Source organism: Cherax quadricarinatus, chromosome 84 (genome assembly GCF_038502225.1).
Source record: "Cherax quadricarinatus isolate ZL_2023a chromosome 84, ASM3850222v1, whole genome shotgun sequence".
NCBI lineage: Eukaryota > Metazoa > Arthropoda > Malacostraca > Decapoda > Parastacidae > Cherax > Cherax quadricarinatus.
The window spans coordinates 16,667,174-16,683,051 of record NC_091375.1 but is presented as its reverse complement, the minus strand read 5'-3'; the positions used below and the strand labels follow the sequence as shown (position 1 = coordinate 16,683,051).

Genomic DNA, 15,878 nt, shown 5'->3' with positions numbered 1-15,878 from the left:
CTAGGTGTTGGTTAATATGTTCGCTAGGTGTTGGTTAATATGTTCGCTAGGTGTTGGTTAATATGTTCGCTAGGTGTTGGTTAATATGTTCGCTAGGTGTTGGTTAATATGTTCGCTAGGTGTTAATATGTCCGCTAGGTGTTAATAAGTTCCCTAGGTGTTGGTTAATATTCTTGAAGTTTCACTGTACCACATCCAAGATGTTGGATGTGGTACTGGAAAACCTCATGCACCAACATGTTAAGGACACTACCAGAGTGAGAGGGGAAGATGAACCAGCAAGATTGGACCTTGTGTTCGCCCTGGGCAGTTCAGACATTGAGGACATCACATATGAGAGTCCCCTAGGAGCTAGTGACCACGTGGTTCTGTGCTTTGAATACATAGTAGAGTTGCAAGTGGAGAGAGTAACAGGAGTTGAATGGGAAAAGCCAGACTATCAAAGAGAGGACTACATAGGGTAGAGAAACTTCCTGCAGGAGGTTCCGTGGGACAGAGAACTGGTAGGAAAGCCGGTAAATGAAATGATGGAATATGTAACAACAAAATGCAAGGAGGCAGTGGAAAGGTTTATTCCCAGGGGCAACAGAAACAATGGGAAGACCAGAACGAGCCCCTGGTTTACCCGACGGTTTAAGGAGGCAAAAACAAAGTGCAATAGAGAATGGAAAAAGTACAGAAGGCAGAGAACACATGAAAATAGGGAGATTAGTCGCAGAGCCAGGAACGAGTATGCACAGGTAAGGAGGGAGGGCCAGTGACAGTATGAAAATAACATAGCATTGAAAATCAAGACTGACCTGAAACTGTTGTATAGCCACATCAGGAGGAAGTCAACAGTCAAAGACCAGGTGATCAGACTGAGGACAGAAGGTGGAGAACTCTCAAGAAATGATCAGGAGGTATATGAGGAGCTAAACAGAAGATTTAAGGAAGTTTTTACAGTAGAGACAGGAAGGGCTCTGGGAAGACAGCACAGAAGGGAACATCAAGAGGGAATATACCAACAAGTGTTGGATGACCTACGAACAACCGAGGAGGAGGTGCAGAAGCTGCTAAGTGACCTTGACACCTCAAAGGCGATGGGACAGGACAACAACATCTGGTGGGTCCTTAGAGAAGGAGCAGAGATGCTGTGCGTGTCCCTAACCACAATCTTCAACACATCCCTTGAAACTGGGCAACTACCCGAGAAATGGAAAACAGCAAATGTAGTCCCCATATTTAAGAAAGGAAACAGAAACGAGGCACTAAACTACAGACCTGTGTCTCTGACATGTATTGTGTGCAAAGTCATGGAGAAGATTATCAGGAGGAGAGTGGTGGAACACCTGGAACGGAACAAGATTATAAATGAAAACCAGCATGGGTTCATGAAAGGCAAATCATGTGTCACAAACCTTCTAGAGTTTTATGACAAGGTAACAGAAGTAAGACACGAGAGAGAGGGGTGGGTTGATTGCATTTTCCTAGACTGCAGGAAGGCCTTTGACACAGTTCCTCACAAGAGATTAGTGCAGAAGCTGGAGGATCAGGCGCATATAACAGGGAGAGCACTGCAATGGATCAGGGAATACCTGACAGGAAGGCAACAACGAGTCATGGTACGTGAAGAGGTATCACAGTGGGCGCCTTTGACGAGCGGGGTCCCACAGGGGTCAGTTCTAGGACCAGTGCTATTTTTGACATATGCGAACGACATGATGGAAGGGATAGACTCTGAAGTGTCCCTATTCGCAGATGATGTGAAGCTGATGAGAAGAATTAAATCGGATGAGGATGAGGCAGGACTGCAAAGAGACCTGGACAGGCTGGACATGTGGTCCAGAAACTGGCTTCTCGAATTCAACCCTGCCAAATGCAAAGTCATGAAGATTGGGGAGGGGCAAAGAAGACAGCAGACAGAGTATAGGCTAGGTGGACAAAGACTACAGACCTCACTCAGGGAGAAAGACCTTGGGGTGACCATAACACCGAGCACATCACCGAAGGCACACATCAACCAAATAACTGCTGCAGTATATGGGCGCCTGGCAAACCTGAGAATAGCGTTCCGATACCTTAATAAGGAATCGTTCAAGACACTGTACACTGTGTATGTTAGGCCCATACTGGAGTATGCAGCACCAGTCTGGAACCCACACCTGGTCAAGCACGTCAAGAAGTTAGAGAAAGTACAAAGGTTTGCAACAAGGCTAGCCCCAGAGCTCAGGGGAATGTCGTACCAGGAAAGGTTGAGGGAAATCGGACTGACGACGCTGGAGGACAGAAGGGTCAGGGGAGACACGATAACGACATACAAGATACTGTGGGGAATAGACAAGGTGGACAGAGATAGGATGTTCCAGAGAGGGGACACAGAAACAAGGGGTCACAACTGGAAGCTGAAGACTCAGACGAGTCACAGGGACGTGAGGAAGTATTTCTTCAGTCATAGAGTCGTCAGGAAGTGGAATAGCCTAGCAAGTGAAGTAGTGGAGGCAGGAACCATACATAGTTTTAAGAAGAGGTATGACAAAGCTCAGGAAGCAGAGAGGGAGAGGACCCAGTAGCGATCAGTGAAGAGGCGGGGCCAGGAGCTGAGTCTCGACCCCTGCAACCACAATTAGGTGAATACAATTAGGTGAGTACACACACACACACACACACGCACACACACACACACACGCACACACGCACACGCTGAGAGATGCATAAATCTTGTTGGATAATCGCTGACATACATAGTCCTATACGTAAATTCCTTTAAAGCTACCCAAGGTCCTAGCCTCTATCACCCCACTGGGAAGACTGTTCAACGCATCTACAACTCTGTTAGAAAACCAGTACTTACCTGTCATTTCTAAATCTAAATTTATCCAACTTAAATCCATTATTCCTGGTTCTTACCTGGTTCGACACCCTCAGTACTTTATTAATATCTCCCTAGTTTATAATCTTGATTAACGATGAGCTCATTATCCAGATTCACCCTCAATGCGTTATCCGGATTAATGAGATATATATAATCCGGATTCGCGAGAGACTGATGAGGCCTTGATCTCTTGCAGGAGGAGAGACACCAGCGGCTATACACTCTGGAGGCAGCAGCGGCACCTGCCTTATGTTGCTGCCTCTACTGCTGTACCTCGCTCTCTGCCTCGCCTCCACCTGCCTCATCTCACCCTCCTGCTGTGCAATGGTAAGTTCTATCTCATGTTGCTGCCTCAACTGCTGTGCCTCGCTCACTACCTCGCCTCCATCTGCCTCGCCTTACCCTCCTGTTCAATGGTAAGTTCTACGTCTACTGCTGTGCCTCGCTCTCTACCTCGCCTCACCCTCTACCTCGCCTCACCCTCCTGCTGTGCAATGGTAAGTTCTGCCTCATGTTGCTGCCTCAACTGCTGTGCCTCGTTCTCTGTCTCGCCTCCACCTGCCTCACATCACACTCCTGTGCTAAGGTGAGCTTTAACTCAATACATCACAGGTACACACTGATTTAAGTCAGTGTATATTAATTCTCTGCAGTATTCAGTAATATATTTTGTTTACAGTTATTTGTATAAAATATATAAAGATTTCTTGAGTATACGTGAGTGTTCTGATTGCCTCTTCATTGACTGATTGCCTCATTTGGTTCTGATTGCCTCTTTATTGTTGACTGCCTCATTGAATTGTCTGATTGCCTCTCATTGAGTTAGTTGTCTCTCTATCATTGAGTTGTCTGATTTTCTCATTGAGTGATTTGCCTGATTGCCTGGGCTGGAATTAAGTACTGGCAGTGGTATTAATACCACAGTCTGGACTGGTGGTACTGGTACATACAACAAGACATACCAGTACCCTAGGTTATGTTCTTTGTACATATTGTCAGAGATGAAGACTGACACTTGGGCAACATATGGGAATTTTTATTAAGGAAATGTTTCGCCACACAGTGACTTCATCAGTCCAATACAAAGCAGAAAGGTGTAAGGAGAGGAGTAGTTTGTGGTAATCAGTTTTCAAAACCATTTATCGTACCTTATTCTAAAGTGTTTTCTGCTCCTCTTGTCCTATCCAGCACTTTGAAAAAACTGGTCATTCTCCTTCTGACAGAGTTATAGAACACAGTGTTAGCATTACTGACAGTAAAAATTCTCCTTCCTGTCATGTTAGAGATCAAGGTCATATTATTAGCCACTCCTCTTCCAGGACTGTTTACCCTTCCAGCCTTCACAGACACCGTCTTGTTGAAGCATCTCTTATACACAACTTTTCTAATAATAGTGTTAGTCCTGGCTTTGCTTCTGTTGTTAACTTTCTCATTACATTGTGAAATGCTCCAAACTTCAGAGCACTCGCGACTTGACCTGATCTGTCTTCTTCCAAAGTGAATTCTGACCTAAGGGGTTTTGTTCCATTAGGATTTGGTCTTACCCTCGTGTGTCGTTAGCTCTTCTGCAGTGTTTCTCTTGTTTACTTCTCAGACTACCTCCACCATTACTTCTGTTCCTACTATACCTTTGCTAAGTTTCCACCCTCTGTCCAGTTTTTTCACTACCACTACTGCCTTCATTTAGCCATCTCTACTACTGTTGCACTGCTGTATCTACTACTGTTACTACCGCTTCCACCACTGCTTCCATCATTTCTACTACTACTACCACCACTACTGCTACTAGTACTACCACCATCACTACTACTACTGCCACCACCCACTACCACTACTACTGCTTCTACTACTATTACTGCTGTTGCTGCTGCTACTGCTACTACTACTACTACTACTACTACTATACTACTATTACTATACTACTACTATACTACTATTACTATACTACTACTACTATTACTACTACTACTACTACTACTAAGCAGAAATCTAAAGCCAAGACAGCAGTGCCTAAGTGTACGCAATAAGGCTAAAAGATTACTAGGATTTATTTCAAGAAGCATAAGTAACAGAAGTCCAAAAGTTATTTTACAGCTCTATACATCACTAGTGAGACATCACTTGGATTATGCCGCTCAGTTTTGGTCTCCTTACTACAGGATGGATATAAATTCATTGGGAACATACTAAGCCAGATTGCTGACAGTAACAAAAAACCTAGTATTGTCGTCTACCTCGACCTTGAAAAGGCATTTGAGCTAGCCAGCCCCACAGCAATTCTGGCAATACTAGCTCGGAAGGGAATCAAAGGACGCCTCCTGGCCTGGATAGAGTCCTACCTTAGGGGCAGGCAGGCCTGTGTCAGCTTTCAGGGACACTACTCTTCCTTTAAATCCCTGGAAAACGGTACACCACAAGGAGGTGTGCTCAGTCCTACCCTGTTTAACATCCTTATGCAGGAACTTGTGAGCCTTCCCTTTCATAGTGGTACACAGCTCCTCAGCTATGCTGATGATCTTGCACTCGTAGTGAATGGGAAAGGCAATTTAGAACGACAGGCTCAGAATGCTTTGGACCTAATTACGCAGTCTTGCAAGGAACTAGGCCTCAAGATCTCCGCCGAGAAATCTCTTACAATGATGTTCAAGGGACCAGATCCTGTGAATAGATTACGTATTCAGGATATAGAACTTGAGTGGACAGGCTCCTACCTGTACTTGGGAATCTACATTGATAAAAAGCTGACCTTTCAGAAACAGGCCGAGTATGTCAGGTCACGTGCTCTACTCAGAGTCAACGCCATGAGAGCCATGACGAGGCACCGTGCAGGGGCAAGCAAAGATGTACTTCGCTTGTACTATATACAAGCTATACGCTCGCTCATTGACTACGGTGCACCGGCTTTAGCTCATCTCTTCCCGCAGAGCAGGCAAAGAGTGGAGGTCGTACAAAATCAGGCGATAAGAACTATGCTTGGGGCCCCCATCTGGACCAACACAGTATGTCTCAGATCTGAGGCCCGGCTTCCTTCCTTGGCTGACAGAGTAAGATACATAAACGCCTGCAAAGTGGCCACGATTCTGCACAGGCAGCAAGGTACCCCACTAAGGAGACGGATATTGACAACCATGTCACAAGATCCCACACTCTTCACGGACTACTGGATTCGTTCGTTTTGTGCTGCTGGGCGGAAGCTGCTGCCTATACAACTACTCCTTGAGAAGAGTTGTGACCTTCCTGTTGCTGGGTACCATCCACCACCTCCCTGGCGCCCAGATCCAGCCGATGTTTGCATCATGCAGCTACCCATCTCTAAGCGTCTCTGCAGTCAAGACACTCTCAGCAATCATGCTGAGACAAGCATGGCACTGGCAGAGGGAGGCACATGTGCAGTGTATTTCACAGATGGTTTTGTCGACCCTGACAGGAAGAGAGCAGCAGCTGGACTGTACCACAATGGTCACACACAAGGCTGGCGACTCCCTGACCACTGCACGATCATTCAAGCTGAGTTGGTGGCGATTCAGCAGGCATTGTCACATGCCCTACGACATCGACCCCGACCTGTCATACATGTTGATTCCACGTCTGCAATCAATGCCCTCTCCCATCCTCAACCACAGGACAATGTTCACCTCATCACATCGATCCTGAGCATAATGACAGCCTTAGAAGTTCAGGGTAACAGATCGACATTGAACTGGATCCCCAGCCATGCTGACATCCGGGGAAATGAGGCGGCAGATGATGCAGCCAAGGCAGCAACAGACTATCCACATGTTGGGATTACTGTCCCAATCAGCCTACGACAGACCAAACTGGTGGCTGCCAGAGCCATGAAACTTATGGGGGAGGTCTTAGGTGATACCCCATCTCAACAGTGGTACCGAGAAGCGACTCAGGGAGAACCCCCTCCATATGATAGAAGCTGGTCCAGAGCGCAGTGTACCGCCATCCATCGGCTTCGTTTGGGCTTTCCCACAGCCAAGATGATGGTAGACAAGGCTGAGGAGGAGATGTGCCAATACTGTCAGCACGTTGTCCAGCGGCCCCTAACACACTATCTTCTGGAGTGCGAAGTTACTGAGACGCTCCGCAGGCAACTAGGAGTGATATTCCCTCCCGAAGAGGACCCAGAGATGACTGCGGCCACACTAGTGTACCATGGAGTCAACGAACCAGACAAGCTGTTACCTGTGATAACGACATATCCTCCTCCTCGCTAGTGTCCACAGTTAGGCGTACATACGGTGTTGTCGCTTATGAGATGCACCAGTTGAACTGACCAGAAGAGTGCTTGAACAGCATATGTCGCATCATTGTAGAAACCTTTCTCCCTCGGGAGCCAGAGACGGGTCATCGCAAGATTGAGACCCGTGCCAGGACTACGGTCTTGGCGAACATTATACATACATACACAGAGAAGAATGACTAAAATGATTCACTGTATAAAGAATCTCCCGTATGAAGACAGAGCCTTGAATTTTCGCTCTCTAGAGAGACGTAGAATGAGAGGAGATATCGATATGTATAAGTGGATGATGGGCATTAACAAAGTAGTACATGAATGGTATACGGTACAGACAAGATGAAAATTAGACACGTGTGCAACATCCGGGTATCTTTATTGTAGACGTTTCGCCATCCAGTGGCTTTATCAATACAGATTCTAGGACATAACTTGAAGACAGTAGAACTATATACAAAAGATGAGGTAATCGGTCCCTCAGCCTTGGAGTTGGTGTGAAGAGCACCGTGGCTGTGGAGATTCTGGAGCACAGACGTACGTATAATGTTCAAGACCGGAGTCCTGGCACAGATCTTAATCTTGCGATGACCCATCTCTGGCTCCCGAAGGAAAAAGGGTACTGCAATGTTGCAGCGTATGCTGCTCAAGCACTGTTCTGGTCAGTTCATCTGGTGCATCTCATAAGCGACAACGACGCATGTACTTCTAACAGTGGACACTAGCGAGGAGGAGGATATGTCATTATCACGGGCAACAGTTTGTCTGGTTCGTTGACTCCATGGTACACTAGTGTAGCCGCAGTCCTCTCTGGGTCTTCTTCGGGAGGGGACATCAGTGTTAGTTGCCTACGGAGTGTCTCAGTAGCTTGGCACTCCAGAAGATAGTGTGTTAGGGGGCGCTGGACAACGTGCTGGCAGTGCTGGCACATCTCCTCCTCAGCCTTGTCTACCATCATCTTGGCTGTGGGAAAGCCCAAAGGAAGCCAATGGATGGTGGTACACTGCGCTCTGGACCAGCTTCTGAGTCGCTACTCGGTACCACTGTTGAGATGGGGTATCACCTAGGACCTCTCCCATAGGTTTCATTGCTCTGGCGGCTACCAGTTTGGTCTGGCGTAGGCTGATAGTGACAGTAATCCCAACATGTGGATAATCTGTGGCTGCCTTGACCTCGTCTGCCACCTCATTTCCCAGGATGCCAGCATGGCTGGGGATCCAATTCAATGTCGATCTGTTACCCTGAACTTCTAAGGCTGCCACATTATGCTCTGAATCGATGTGAAGAGGTGAACGTTGTCCTGTGGCTGTGGATGGGAGAGGGCACTGATTGCAGAAGTGGAGTCAACATGTATGACAGGTCGGAGGTGATGTCGTAGGGCATGTAACAATGCCTGCTGAATCGCCACCAGCTCAGCTTGAAGGATCGTGCAGTAGTCAGGGAGTCGCCAGCCTTGTGTGTGACCATTGAGGTACATTCCAGCTGCTCTTCTCTTCCTGTCAGGGTCGACAGAACCATCTGTGAAATACACTGCACATGTGCGTCCCTCAGCAACAGGAAGGTCACAACTCTTCTCAAGGAGTAGTTGTATAGGCAGCAGCTGCCGCCTATCAGTAGGAAACGGACGAATCCAGTAGTAGTCCGTGAAGTGAGTTGGATCTTGTCATGGTTGACAATATCCGTCTTATTGGTGGGGTACCTTGCTGCCGATGCAAAATCGTGGCTACTTTACAGGCGTTTATGTATCTTACTCTGTCAATCAGGGAAGGAAGCCTGGCCTTAAATCTGAGACATACTGTGTTGGTCCAGATGGGGGCTCCAAGCATAGTTCTTATCGCCTGGTTTTGTACGACCTCCACCCTTTGCCTGCTCTGCGGAAAGAGATGAGCCAACGCCGGTGCACCGTAGTCAATGAAGAAGAGCACAGCATGTATACAGTACAAGCGAAGTACTGCTTTGCTCGCCCCTGCACGAAGTCTCGTCATGGCTCTCATGACGTTAAGTCTGAGTAGAACACGGGATCCGACATACTCGGCCTGTAATCTCTTCATAGGATCTGGTCCCTTGAACATCATTGTAAGAGATTTCTCGGCGGAGATCTTGAGGCCTAGTTCCTTGCAAGACTGCGTTATTAAGTCCAAAGCTCTCTGGGGCTGTCGCTCCAAATTGCCTTTCCCACTCACTACGAGTGCAAGATTATCAGCATAGCTGAGTAGCTGCGTACCACTATGAAAGGGAAGGCTCACAAGTTCCTGCATAAGGACGTTAAACAGGGTAGGACTGAGCACATCTCCTTGTGGCGTGCCGTTTTCCAGGGTTTTAAAGGAAGAGTAGTGTCCCTGAAAGCTGAGACAGGCCTGCCAGCCCCTAAGGTAGGACTCTATCCAGGCCAGGAGACGTTCTTTGATCCCCTTCTGAGCTAGTATTGCCAGAATTGCTGTGGGGCTGGCTAGCTCAAATGCCTTCTCAAGGTCGAGGTAGACGACGATACTAGGTTTCTTGTTACTATCAGCAATCTGGCTTAGTAGAGTGGTTATGTACTCTGTTGTACCCACTCCTTTGGTGAAGCCAAATATGTGATGATGAGGGGGTCCAAGTTTCCATAGGAGGCGGTTTAACACCATCCTCTCAGCAGCAGTCTTGGCTTAGCAGCTTGTCAGCGATATGGATCTCATACTGCCTGGGTCCTTGGGCTTTGGATTGGCACAATGGTAGCCTTCTTCCAAGCTGCTGGGAGTGTCCCGGCCCTCCACGACTTGTTGAAGACGTCTAGTATGGCCTCCCATCCACTCTGACCAGCCCGTGCAATCATGGAGTAGGTGACACCATCAATGCCCGGGGCAGTGTCACCTGAATTCTTAATGGCACTTCGGAGTTCCAAGTCCGTGAGGCCTTCATCAGTTACATCTTCAGACTCGCATACAGCTTGTATCGTTAACTAGCGTTGTGTATTCCGGATGTCCTCTTGGAGCTGAGTGGAGGCGTCCCTGGAAGTGAAGAGCTCCACCAGTTTCTCAGCTTCCTGGGATGGGTTCGGGTGTGCTGGTGGCCTCGGCTTGCTTTTCCCAGTTGCGATGTTAAGCTTGCCTTATATTTCAGATAAGGTGGTGTAATGCCCGAATGTTGAGCGCCACTCCAGCCATTTCTCAGTTTTTACTCTGAGAGAGAGACTGCGGGCATGCTGCACAGTGGCTCTGAGTATTCCTGTTCTCTGCCGTAGGGTAACGCCTGTATAGCTTCCTAAAAGAGTTGATGCGGTGGTTCTGCTCCCGCACCTCGTCGTTGTAGAACCACCCGTCTCTTTTGTGAGTGCGTCCTGCGGACTTTTGGAATTGCGCACTCTGCCGCATGGATGAGAAAAATGATTAGCTCCTGTTCAGCCGTATCAGAGTCTTCGGATAGAGTGTATGTGGACCACCAGTCATGAAGATAATCCTGGAACACCTTCCAGTTGGCCCTCTTTATGTCCCATCTAGGAGGCACCACAGCTGTGGGGGGCCTGTTGATACTGAAGGTGGTGATAACTACAAAGTGGTCACTGACGAGGTTAGGATGAGTTTTCCTATTAGATCCCGCTGCGAGTTGTCTTGTCCCGAAGGTAAGGTCGAGGCGGCCGCCTAACAGGTGTGGTGTCTCCATTGTTTAGCAACTTTACCTCTGGAATATCATGTAAGGGTATTGCTGTGTGTCTGCCAGAAGCATTGGTTGCCGGGTGAGAGTGCAGCATTGGGTGATGTGCGTTGAAGTCTCCACCCACAATAATACACTCATTGCGTGGTAGCGTGAGGAGCTCTGTAGAGGAGCTCTGCAATGTCGAGGGTGTGTCTCAGGTTCTTGTAGATGTTGTAAATGGGAATGGGCACCCCAGGTATGTGTACAAAGACGGCCTGTACCTCGACATCCTCCCCACAGTCCACAGGGTTGGCTATAACCTCGTGAGGTATTGCATCTGATACGAATACCGCTGTCTCTCTGCAGTGAACACCCGCCTCCATGGGCCGAAAATACCCAGCAAAACCGGGGAGTCTTGGGCACATAGTTGGGACAATTAGTTTCTTGTAGCAAGATGATGTCAACCCGATCCCGAATTACTGCCTCTAGCAAGAGGTGCTGCTTGCCCCTCGGGCCCTGAATGTTCCTTTGTAGGACCTTGAGGGTGTAATATGGTACAGAAGTTATTCCATCGCTGTTGTTTCCTGAGTCCTGCTTACTCTGAAAACCTGCAAATTCATGGCATCCACCGTCTCCTCCTCAGTCAGTAAGCACACACTCAGCAGCGTGCTGACCATCTGCCGGAACACGCTCTGTTGTTCCGTGGAGTCGATTGTGTTGCAAATAATATCCGTGAACGCCTTGAGTGCTACGAGATCCTCCCTGGTGAGGCCCTGCGTTGGCATTTGGTTCTAAACAGTGGATATTACCTGGGCTGTTGTGGTCTGTGGGGGCTGCTGGGGGTTGGATTTCATTATTGTGTGCACCATGGTCTGTTGCTGTATGCCAGGTTGGGTAGTCTGCATCTGCTGGTGAGGTGCACACATATCCAGGGGAGCCTGCATAGCGGCTGCCTGCATTGTCGTGTTATTGCCGGTGGAGGCTCGCGTGGTGCCATCTGCTGATCACGTTGACCAGATGTTCCCTGTTGACGCCCCTTGTTCCTTCTGTTTTTTTCTTCGTTGAGGTAGGGGGGCAGGAGGCTCCTGTCCATGACACCTGGCTGAAGTTTTGAGGGTTGGGAGTTACTGGGCATTGAGTTAGGTGACCTGATGAGAGGTCTGCAGTATGGCAGGGTTCTTTGCACCTATCGTCTGCTAAGAGTGATGATCTGCCATAGCCTGCTGCCGAGTTGTTGGCATCTTCCAGGCTCTTCGAATTCTGGAGGGCCTCTCGGGGCATCGAGGATTCCAGGCTTGGTGTTTGTGCCTGCAGTTTGGGCATTGTGGAATGAGTGGAGAGGCATTTTTCAGCTTAGTGATGCAGGTGGCACTGGCTGCAGACACTGCAGATTACTCTGTTCGGATAGAGTGCACTCAGGTGTCCGTAACACTGGCACTTGAAACAGCAAACTGGTTCTGCAGTGAAGGCCCTGACATCACACCTTTCCCAAGAACCGAGGTCCAGCTGGGATGGCAGTGGTCCTACATGCTGTATGAGGACCTGCCGGGTTGGTGTGTCGCCTGCCATCTTTGCCTTGAGACGTTGAGCTGACAGAATACTGGGGTGAGCTGCTACTGCCTCAATGGGCATCATCAGCGGGTATCGCATCACTACACCCTTGGTGATCTTCTTTCGAGAATCCAGTTCCTCCAGGGTGAAGGAGCAGACTGTCTCCATGACTTTCTTCAGTGGTGTACATTTCTTTGTCGAGAGGAGTCAGTGTTGGTTCTCCCATCAAGTTGAACCATGACTTGAACCTCAGGTTGTGTCGTGATTCCAGGTGTGTAACCACGCCATAGTGGGTTCTGTGCTCCCCGTAAGACTTTGCCTTGAATTTGCCAGGTCGGTTGAGCTGGTTTGCCTGATCCTTGGACGGATGGCGCTTCTTGTTGTTGTCCACAGTGATCCATTCTTCTTGGTTCTCAGGGGATGGGGTGCTTATTCCCTCCCCTGTTTCCATAGTTGCTGGCTCCATGGTTGAAACTCGGATTTGCAACAATGTGAGCAGGCTCTTCCTCTTCCTCTGATGACACGGAGTGGTCTCGCAACTTCTTCGCTAGAATTGCACCCCACATTTCCAAATCCGAGTTCCTCATCGTGTTAGTGGAGCTTCGTGTCCTCTTTTTTTCGGCAGAAGCCGTGTGCCTATCTAGTTAGTCACTGGTAGGTAGGATTCCCCAGTGGAAGTAGGTCATACCTAAGGGATGGGTTAGTGGTAGCAGCAGTTGTAGTAGCTATGAAGAAGGTTATGTAGGTGTGTCTAATTATCATCTTGCCGGTAATATATACCATTCATGTACAATCTGTCAGACACTGCAACATCATAGTATCTTGGTTCAGAGGACATCTACATAACCTTCACAGCCCTGTCCAACCCATCCATTTTATTTTCCCAGCTGTCATACCATGCTGACATGTCTTTCAAGAAGGATATTTTATTGGTGTTTTTGTCTTGTAATTTTTTTTTTTATTATCACACTGGCCGATTCCCACCAAGGCAGGGTGGCCTGAAAAAGAAAAACTTTCACCATCATTCACTCCATCACTGTCTTGCCAGAAGGGTGCTTTACACTACAGTTTTTAAACTGCAACATTAACACCCCTCCTTTAATATAGATGTAATTTCCACATACAGGTGTATCTCGTTTGAGCAGACCGAAAAACATTTCTCTGATTTTATATCAAAAGTGGTCGCTGGTTTTTTAAAGTTCCTGCAAGACCCATGGGACCAGTTGCCACAGATTGCATGCAATCCAGGCATGACTTTGTCTGTTACCCTTTCTGCAGACTACACAGGTTTTCGTGGCAGGGATTATTTACAACACTTTACAACTCTCCTAACTAGTTAGTCTATAACTAATAAAAATATTTAGCTGTTAATGTTTAACAGTTCTTCTGGGTAGGCTGCCTAGGAGAGGCTTATTATATACAAGATTTTGTATAATATATATATATATATATATATATATATATATATATATATATATATATATAATTATAAATACTGTAGTTTGATATATATGGATTTTGTGTATTATAGTTTCAACTCTATACAAGAATCTTCCCTCCTGGTACACTTTTCGCCTAGAGCAAAACATATCAAGATATCTTTTTTGAGCGAAACCTAGCATTTTTAACCAGTCTGGGAGAAAGAATGATCTGTGACTTGTATATGTGTAGAATTAAATATACAACATCTGGGTATCTTTATATGTAGACATTTCACAATCTAGTGCCTTTACCAATTCCAGTTAACGGACATTGTCCCATTATGTCCTTGAATTTGTATTGATAAACCAACATCTACAAATAGATATCCAGATATTGCATGTGTGTCAAATTTTTCATTTTGTCGGTATTATATACCATTCATGTACTACTTGTATATGTAACTTGAAGCGTTATCTTTGACTTCAGTACGAAGCTTGAGGTATATATCTCTCTCAGCGTATATATGCTGAGAGTTTACTCAGTATTTTAGGGATTAAAATATATTCGTCTGGTTGTGAAATTGTTACTGCAACCTTTAATGACCTTAGTGTAGTTGATGGGTTTTAAATCCCATTAACCAGTAAGTGATTTCAGAAATATTACATTCACATGGTGCATGGTTGTGTTGCCATTGTTTTTCCACTTGTATTCTACCGATATGTGTTTCTTTTTGCCTCGTGTGATTGTCCTACCTGAAGTTGCCACTTTCTCTCGCCTATTCCATCACCAATATCTCGCTTTCCCTCACTGAGTTGTATCTACGTTGGCAGGACTCAGGGGTGAAGGTGCCCCGATCTATCCCGGGAGGCGAGATGGACATGGGTCATAACTGTGCCCCATCCAGGCACGGCATGGGAGTGCCACCCATGACTGTGATGTACGTCGCTGCTCGCAACCAACATTTTTCTCAACGTAAATCTACGTCACTCCCAGGACTCTCTGACGCTGCTGTCTTCTGCTGCCATGTACGTTATTACGGTAAGTTACAAAACAAACTTTGATTTAGACAACGTTTCGCTCTCTATATAGCTGTATCAATTCGTAGAACGAAACATTGTGTCAAGTTATACATTTTGTCCCCTCAAGGGAGGTTCCTTGATGCTGGTGAGGGGCTCTTGATCTAGGGAATTGGATCTGTGCTCCGGTTCCCTGAATCGAGCCTGAATACCTTCCATCCCCACATGCGCTATATAATCATACGGGTTTAGCGCTCCCCAGTGATTATAATACATTTTGGCTTCTTAGTCATACTTGTTGGAAATAATTTTTTCATCCATGATAAGTCTTGATTTTGTGATGTCTTCAGTGGAGGTGAGGAGGGGCGAGACGTGGAGGTGAGGAGGGGCGAGACGTGGAGGTGAGGAGGGGTGAGATGTGGAGGTGAGGAGGGGCGAGATGTGGAGGTGAGGAGGGGCGAGATGTGGAGGTGAGGAGGGGCGAGACGTGGAGGTGAGGGGCGAGACGTGGAGGTGAGGAGGGGTGAGATGTGGAGGTGAGGAGGGGCGAGATGTGGAGGTGAGGAGGGGCGAGATGTGGAGGTGAGGAGGGGCGAGACGTGGAGGTGAGGAGGGGCGAGACGTGGAGGTGAGGAGGGGCGAGACGTGGAGGTGAGGAGGGGCGAGACGTGGAGGTGAGGAGGGGCGAGACGTGGAGGTGAGGAGGGGTGAGATGTGGAGGTGAGGAGGGGTGAGATGTGGAGGTGAGGAGGGGCGAGACGTGGAGGTGAGGAGGGGCGAGATGTGGAAGTGACGAGGGGCAAGACGTGGAGGTGAGAAGGGGCGAGACGTGGAGGTGCGGAGGGGCGATACGCGGAGGTGAGGAGGGGCAAGACGTGGAGGTGAGGGGCGAGACGTGGAGGTGAGGAAGGGCGAGATGTGGAGGTGAGGAGAGGGCGAGATGTGGAGGTGAGGAGGGGCGAGACGTGGAGGTGAGGAGGGGCGAGATGTGGAAGTGACGAGGGGCAAGACGTGGAGGTGAGAAGGGGCGAGACGTGGAGGTGAGGAGGGGCAAGATGTGGAGGTGAGGAGGGGCGAGACGTGGAGGTGAGGAGGGGCGAGATGTGGAAGTGAGGAGGGGCAAGACGTGGAGGTGAGAAGGGGCGAGACGTGGAGGTGAGGAGAGGCGAGATGTGGA

General features: G+C 48.0%; 1 protein-coding gene across 1 annotated transcript in view; it reads left to right on the top strand.

Annotated features, from left to right (window-relative positions):
- LOC138855197 (uncharacterized) overlaps positions 1-15,878 on the top strand; it is a 78,980-nt gene that overhangs the window by 53,218 nt on the left and 9,884 nt on the right. Inside the window, exons 2-3 of the mRNA XM_070103232.1 lie at positions 3,051-3,181; positions 14,516-14,723. Coding sequence (XP_069959333.1) covers positions 3,051-3,181; positions 14,516-14,723 — 339 coding nt within the window. The remainder of the gene's footprint in view (positions 1-3,050; positions 3,182-14,515; positions 14,724-15,878) is intronic.